Source organism: Pteropus vampyrus, unplaced genomic scaffold (assembly GCF_000151845.1).
Source record: "Pteropus vampyrus isolate Shadow unplaced genomic scaffold, Pvam_2.0 Scaffold227, whole genome shotgun sequence".
NCBI classification, from domain to species: domain Eukaryota; kingdom Metazoa; phylum Chordata; class Mammalia; order Chiroptera; family Pteropodidae; genus Pteropus; species Pteropus vampyrus.
In genome coordinates, this window is record NW_011889008.1 from 1,506,143 (window position 1) to 1,514,090 (window position 7,948).

At 61.7% G+C, this 7,948-nt stretch overlaps 1 protein-coding gene across 2 annotated transcripts; it reads right to left on the bottom strand.

Annotated features, from left to right (window-relative positions):
• Positions 1-2,960: 2,960 nt before the first annotated feature.
• Positions 2,961-7,384, bottom strand: CHMP6 (charged multivesicular body protein 6). 2 transcript variants are annotated; one of them, XM_011373706.2, is made up of 4 exons: positions 7,234-7,384; positions 6,958-7,038; positions 5,948-6,002; positions 2,961-5,306 (listed from the first exon to the last, which is right to left on the bottom strand). In XM_011373706.2, the coding sequence occupies exons 1-4, from the start codon at positions 7,294-7,296 to the stop codon at positions 5,251-5,253; spliced, it is 255 nt and encodes an 84-aa protein (XP_011372008.1). In that variant the 5' UTR covers positions 7,297-7,384; the 3' UTR covers positions 2,961-5,250. The 2 variants fall into 2 exon arrangements, with proteins under 2 accessions (XP_011372008.1, XP_011372007.1); XM_011373705.2 differs by having other exon boundaries at positions 5,918-6,002.
• Positions 7,385-7,948: the final 564 nt, after the last annotated feature.

Genomic DNA, 7,948 nt, shown 5'->3' on the forward strand with positions numbered 1-7,948 from the left:
TGGCCGGCAGCCAGGGAGCTGGGCACGGCACCCTGCCCGCGGTGTCTGACCACCAGCCCACAGCACAGCTTCCCCAAGGCCACCAGGCTTGGTGGGGGGCAGGGCCCTGCTGGGTCCGGACCTCTCCCCCACAGTGGGGGACCAGACAGCTGCACCTGCCAGCAGGCTGTGCCCCCCCCAGCTGGGCTGCTGCTGTCACTGCCGCCTCTGCCTATGGCCCAACCCCAGTGAAGAACCCGCGGCCCGAGGGCTGCTCATAGCACAGGGCCTAAGGAGCGAACTCATTTCTCAAGAAAAGCTGTTTTCTAGTCTCTGGCTTCCGATTAGAAATTGCCGTCACTCAAATCGCTCCCCTGTACAGAGCGTTTCATTTCCGTCTGGCTGCTTTCACGACTTCTTGCTTTGCCTTTGATTCTTAGCAGCTTAATTATGATGTGTCTAGGCACGATTTCCTCTGCCTTCATCCTGTTTGGGGAGCTTGAGCTTCTTGAATCGTAAATTGGTGTCTTTCACCAACTCTGGGACATTCCAGCCATCATTTCTTCAAGTGTTCTTTGCTGCTCTAATCTCCTCTCCTTCCGGGATGCTGGTAACGCGGTGTCAGGCGTTCGGATATCGTCCCACAGGTCCCTGAGGCTCTGTTCCCTGAGAGCTCGCTATCACTCTGTCCGCGGTTGGATGACGTCTGCCTCGTCGAGCTCACCGGCTCTTCCCGTCGTTTCTCGTCGAGGCTGCCGCGTCCGTTTTTAGTTTCTAGTGTTACACTCTTCAGCGTAATAAAATGTCCACTTTGTTCCTTAATAGTTTCTGCTCCGCAGCTGAGAAGGCCCGTCCTTCCATTGTTTCGGGCGTGTTTTTACCTGTGCGACGCAGTTTCGAACGCTTGCACGTTTTTGTCTCATGATCCCACCACCGGCTCCCCCTGGAATTGGCGTCTGGTGCTTAGCTTTTCCCTGGATAAAATGGTCACATTTCACAGTTCTTCGTACGCCGAGGAATTTGGGGTTGCAAATCCGACATCTCATCTTGGCCGTTAGCTGTGTAGACTCTGGGTCGGCATGACCCGCTGGAGAGCGCTGTTTTCTGCCTCGGCGGCCCACCGCCCGGTCAGTTCAGACCTCGCAGGCTGCTCGCCTGCGGTGGCTACGGCTCCTGTCACGGGGTCCCTGATGTTCGGGGTCCCAAGCCTTTTGTGCTGCTGCGGGTCCATCCTGCGCACGTGTCACTCGGAGGTGAGTCCAGCCCTGAGCTGCTCATTCAGAGCACAGGTCCCTTCGTCCATTTTCTCCTCGTGGGGACCCTGTGCCCCTGCAGTTCCGCAGTCTGAGCTCTCTGCTGCCCTGGCCGGTCACCCAGGCCCCCAGGCCTGGCGGTGAGGGGAAGGGCAAACGGCACGGGGACTCCTGCCCCATGTAGGCCTCAGAGGGTGTGAGTGGCCCCGAATGGCCCTGCGGCCGCCCGCTCCGCCGGCTTCGCAGAGCTGGGATGGGGGATGTTGCACACGCCCGAGTTCAGCGTGTGGCCCCCTCCCTCCCGCCAGCCCCGGGGCTGCGACAGACAAGCGGTGCCCACCGTGCCACGTGGGCCCCTGGCAGCCCTTCTGAGGGTGGGCAGGGCCCTCCTCGGCCGCAGCCCTTGGAATAAGGAAGCGGCGCTTCCCCCTGTGCAGACGCCGTGGCCTCACGGCTTCCTTGACTCTCCAGCTAAACTCAGGCTGGATGCTGACTGGGAACGGGTCAGACTCAGGGATGGGTGTTTATGTTATTTATGAAAAAACGTTTCCTAGGAAACCAGTAGAGTTAGCAAGAGCACAGGGTATGACGGTATGGCGACAGCACCGCACTTGGGGGCACGGTGTCTGTAAACGTGGCTATTAACCCATCGTGGGGACCGACATACAAGACCCACGGCACCTCCACCGGCAGACCGGACACCGCGGCCGACGCGCGGGTCTCGCCCACCCCGCCACCCCCTCCCTGGTACTCCCCGGTTCCCTAAGCAGCAGAGTCTGGACATGATTCCAACCTGAGTGGCTGATTCAGGGACTGCGTTGCAAAAATGCTCACGAGGGGCCCGCCACACCCAGTTTGGAGGACGTTCTAGCGAGTCTGCGGTCGCCCGAGGGTTGGGCAGCTGCTGCCCACAGCTCGCCCGCAGAGTCTGCGGGCAAAGTCCCCACACCTTTTTAAATATGTTGCCGCCAGACAAGGTTCTCTCTGAACCCACGTTCCGGTCCTGGGACTTCACGCACGCCGCAGCACGCCACCGGGGCGGCTTTGCCTGAGGCTGGGCCGTCATCCCCACTGCGGCTCCGTGGCGTGCGCGCTCTGTGGCCTGCTGTCTCCTCTGCATCGGGTCACGAGAGCGGCCTCCCGCCGCCGAGCCACTTGGGAACGATTACTCACCTGGCAGCGAATCCACCCGCACGCGTGCCATCGCCAAGCTCGTTTCACGACCGAACCCACCAGAATGCCACGCAGACGCGCAAGTGCAGCCCGAGGGCGGGAGGCTGGGCGTCAGGCGGCCCATCAACCGGCCTGCTCGGCCCAAAAGACAGGCGAGGAGTCGGGAGGAAGGGGGGACGGAGGGAAAGGGTGGGGTTCTGCATGACGCGCTCCGCACGGACTTCGTTCTTCCCGTTTGTAGTAGTTTCGGGGGGAGGGGAGTGGACTAGGAGCACCCAAAGCGAAGGTGTCCACTGCTATTCACACGGTACTGGAGGTTCTGGCCGGGACAACAGGGAAGGCGTCATCCAGGTTGGACAGGAAGGAGCGTTATCTGAACTCGTGCATCACACGGGGCTGCGAACAGAGAACCCTCAGGATTCCACTAACAACCAGAACTGACGCAAGCTCGTCGCGGCTGCAGGATACGGGCTCAATGGGCAGAAATCAACTGTATTTCCACACACGTGCGATGAGTAACCAGAAGTTGAAACTGAAAAAAAAATCCACTCACAATAGCATCAAAAAGAATAAAACTTTTAAAGAAAACCTGGCAATAAATCTTCATGACCCTGGATTAGGTGATGGTTCCTTAGATAGGACAGCGAGAGCACAGGCCACGAAAGAAAAAACAAACTGGACTTCATTAAAATCAAACACGCTGGTTCTTCAAAGGGCACGGCCACAGTGAAGGGCGCCCACAGAATGGGAGCACAGTTTTGCAAATCTTACATCTCATTAGAGTCTACTATCCAGAACATATAAGGAGCTCTTAAAACTCAGTCGCAAAATGACAGCTAACCCAATTTAAAAACAGGCAAAAGATTTAGAGACATTTCTCCAAAGACAGAAAAATGGCCGATAAGGACGTGAAAAGACGTTCAGAATGATCTTAGAAAAAAGTTGACAGGTTTCCGAGGTCTGACTTGGACAGTGAGGGCGAGCTGACCCTCACCTCCGGGGTCGGTCCGGGAGATGAGGGCGCCCCAAGCACGGTCAGGAGGGAGCTGGCGCTGTGCAGGCTGCAGGTGGCTCCCAGAGCAGGTTGGTCTGTGCTCCCAGCGCCCAGCCTTGGGGTCAGAGCCTGGGAGCACAGGCGTGTGAGGACAGCCCGAGGGTCCGAGATCCAGGGACGGGGAAGGAGAGTCTGGAGCAGCTGTGGCCGTACCCTGCGCCTCCCCTGAAGCAGGCCCTCTGTCCCCTCCGTACCCTTCCCTGGTCTGGAACCCAGGCTGTAGAAAGTCAGGGTCGCAGGGTGGGAGAGGCAGGCTCATCCTAGGTGAGAACTGCTCCTGGGCCACCCTGTGTCCTGGGCGTGGATGGCAGCAGCTACCACAAACAAGCAGGAGAGGCCCAGCAGCCAGCCGGGCACTGGTGACGCCGGACGCTGGTTCCCCCAAAACCCGAGGCCAGTGGCAGGGACCCCTCCTGGCAGAGGCGTGCAGTGCACTTGCCACAGGCCCCTCCACGCACAGCAAGGCCACCCTGAAACCCAGGCTTCCAGCTCCCTTCCAAGAGCCCAGAAACGGCGCACGTACACGGAGGCCCCCCAGGCGATGCCCCCTTTCTCTCTGCTGTCTGCTCACTCCCTGGGGCACCTGGCTTCCCACCTTGACATCAGGAGTCCACACCAGCCCCCAAGGAACCGAAGTGCCCCCCACCAGAGGGGTCTGAGGCCTGACCACCAGCCACGGGAGTCACACAGAACCTCGAGAATAAGGAGAGGCTATCGATGTCACTTCTGAGGGAGGTGGGGCCAGAGCACCGTGCTGTACCTTGCTGCAGACAGCCACCTAGAGGTGACCACCAGAGCCCACTGGAGCCATGGCCTGCCTTCTGCCCATGGCTGGGCAGATCGAGAACCCCCACCTGTACCCGAGTCCCCAGCCGCCCCATGGCGCTGCCCAGACAGGTGGCCTCAAGTGCCCTATGAGGGTAAAGGGACGCTGGGGACAGCCACATCTAACCTGCCCTGGTGCCCCCCACGGACCCCAGCCCACGAGGCAGCAGCGTGCGGGATCGACTTTAATGAGGGCCGACCTGTGCGGAGTGAAATCCCACGAGACTGATTCCAAAGCGAACCATGAGCAAGGGAAGCCACTTGTCCCGCAGCCTCCGCTCGGCTGCTGACAGCCGGGAGCGGGCGGGTGGGCAGTCCCGGCTTGCCGCAGGCCCCCGCGCCCCAGCCGCAGGCAGCCCCGAGGACAAGCAGGTCCCGGCAGCACCTCTGGGAGCCCGGCAGGACGCGCTGTCACTCGCATCCTCCTTAGCAGGGCCACGGCCACAGGGCGGCCAGAGCGCCCGGCGTCGTCAGTGTCCCTCTGGCCCGCTGCCCCGAGCCGACAGCAGCACAGGGAGGGGTCGGCCCCGAGTCCACGGCTGACTGGCTGTGCTGCGAGGCCGGGCGGAGGGGGGCTCTCAGCCGAAGCCCCGCCAACTACCGGAGCAGCGGGAGCGAGGGAAGGGTGGGCGCTGGGTCTACGCGCCTTCTCAGAGGAGTGGCCTGCGGGGCCAGGGCCAGGGAGTGAGACCAGCACCAGGCGCATCGGCCCAGCCGTGGCCCGTGGAAGCCACAGCCTCAGAAGCTGCGTTTGGCCGGAGGATCAGAATGCCGCCATTTAATCCAGAAACGAGAGCAAGAGGCAGAGCTACGAAGGCTCCTCGGAGATGTCCCGATGGTGGGCCTTGCTCCCCGCTGCCCGGCCAGCACCGGCCCTGCCTTCGGGAGCCGGGTCAGGGCGGCCTCACCGGCTCTGTGGGCCCCAGGCCGCGGGGAGTCCCGCCAGTCCCCCGGGACGAGGCCGAGTTAGGAGGCTGCCACCAGTTCCGCCTGCTTGGGCCTGGTCTGGACAGGATCTTTCCCTGTGGAGGAAACAGAAACGTTTGCTGTGTAGAGAAGATGCCACAGGCAAAAACTTCCAGAGAACAAGAGATGGCAAGAGACCAGGTCCCAGGACTTTGCACTCTGGGAAGGGCTTGCACAGCTCCTGGGGATGGTAAGTTACAAACAGAAGCCACCAGCATAGCAGGCACAAGGCGCAGGTGTTAGGAGCAGGCGGGGCCCGCGGGCAGGGCCAGCTCTCCCCATGGCTCGGACAGTGGGACGGGGGCTCCAGGGAGCAGTGCGGGAGCAGGAAGCCACGAGGAACTGTAACAGACGTGTCTGGGCCCGGTGGAGAATCTCCAAAGGCGCGTTAGGTGATGCTACGGGACGGTCACCCCAGGGCCAGGACGCTTAGGAAGACGCTGGTTCTGGGCTGGACCACAGAGGCCGTCCACCCAACCTGGCCTTTGCCCAACTCCTGAATTCAGGACATGCCTCTCCCAATGGGGTCCAGCTCCTCCAAGGTGACCCAAACCCTCAGACATCCGGCCCAAGCCCGGGGTGACACCCTGTGCTCTGCCCGAGCCAGAGCCTAGCACCTCGCCCAGCGGGCTGGGGAGTGGGCGCTTTGAGTTGTGCGGGAAGTCACCGTTCACCGAAGGACGGAGCAAGGGTGTACCTGGTTTCCCGTCGAGAAGGGGCTCTGAAGGAACCTCTGGGAGCTCGATTTGTTCCTACGAGAACAGGGAAAAGGCCGTGAGACACAAGCCGCTAGGTCCACCTGTCCCCTCGGACAGGGGAGGGGCTGTTTACCTAGCTGCCCTCGGCTGACTTAGGACACACAGGATCCTCCCGCTCCAAAGCCCCACAGTGAATCCTGCTTAGCCCCTGGCATCACTGAGACCCGGGTCAGAGCCTGGGCGGGGCAGGGCCATGGGTGCCCAGGTCTGGCGTCTACACAGGCCGGGGGCCGCAGCGCTGACCCTGCTGTAATGTCCCAAGGCAGTGGCACATGGGTCAGCCTGGGGTGGGGCTGGCCGTCCCAGGGAGCGCGGCGCTGCCTCTTGGGCCTGGGCGAGGAGGTAAATCAGCAGACAGGCGCGCATGGGCCCCCTGGGTCGTGGGCAGCGGTGCTAAGATCCTGCCCTCCCGGCCAGCCTGTGGGGGTGGAGGGGACGGGATGGCATGCTGGGGCGGTGGCCCAGAGGTGAAGGCTCCCTCGTCAGGGGACAAGCACCGACCTTAGGGCCTGGACGTGACAGCCCAGCCTGTTAGAGGATTCTAGGGACGGTCCTACGACATAGGACTCTAGTGCGTAGGCCCAATGAATTTCAGAGAATGACCGGCCAAAACACAGAAAACAAAACCCGCCAAACCAAAAAACCACATTCCTGCCTGCGAGAGAGGAAGGGGCCAGTCTGTCCAGGCACACCTGGCTACCGGTCCCTCCAACAACCTGTGACAGTCTTGGGGGACGATCCTCGGCCATTCTTTCCGTGTCCCCTGCGGCCAGCCAGGGGACGGAAAGAACGTGCCTCGGTTTGCGCCGGGAATAACTGGGCAAAACCAGCCTGAGCGCTCAGGTGAGGCCCGACGCAGGTGCTCACCCGAGGCCAAAACCATGGAGGGCAGGACACTCAGACAGTCCCGTCACCTCCGTGCCCGGCCCGGCCCCGCAGGTCCTGATACCTGAGTGATCTCATTCAGCTCCTTTAGGATGGCATCTTCGTCCTCCTGAGTGAAGCTTCCTGCCAACAGCTCATCTATTTGCTGCAAAAGGACGAGCTGAGCTGAAGTGCGTGGCTGGGTGGGGGCGGTGGGGAGGGGAGGCAGCCCCTCGTGGAGGACAGAGACAGCCCTGGCTCGAGGTGGCCAGCGCCTGGCATGGCAGGCATGACCCCCAGGGCAGCTGTCATCATTCGCTAGCGTGGCACATGCAGGCCCCAAAGACACGGCGACACCTACCCGCTGGTACTCCACAGCCTCCTGGGTCTCGTCCAGCACCCGCTCCACCTCTTCTATGGACATCACCTAAGAAGACCGGGAAGCGTCTGAGTCTTGTCGGTGGAGCGAGCACCAGAACCCCTAGCATTAAGGCCACCTGGGTTGTCAGGGCACGAGGCCTCGCCCCGTTCCTGTTTAAACAAAGCCAGGCCAGGCAGGACATGCGCCGTCTCTGGTCACTTCCGTTCTAGTGGGGGGGTGCCCATGGCACATTAGTCTTTCCGGAAGCCTCAGCTACACTCGGCCCCCCGCTGGCCCTTCTCACCTGACCCCCTGGCACCCACACCAACCCCAGTAGTTCCAGGTAAAAATAAGTAAAAAGCATAAAAAGTTTTCGCTGGGTGGGTGAGTTGATTTCTTCTCAGTGGTAAGTTCAAAGCTGTACCTTCGCCTGACTGGCAGGCACACTGCCACACTCGCCACCCAGAAAAGCAGAAGCCGGGCGAGGGGCGGGGGCTGTGGCACGGCCTCTCTGGGCCTGTCTCCTTTCACCAGCCACCTCCTCCGGGAAGCCCTCCGACGGAGCCCCACCCCTCCCCCGCCCTGGCTGGAGTCCCCCTGGGCACGTGCCTGTCACCCCGTTCTCGGGTCACATCCAAGCCTGTCCCGCTCCCCTGCTGCCCTCCCCTAGCAGTGGCTGCTTCCCCACCTCCCATCTGACACAAACACCTCTTGG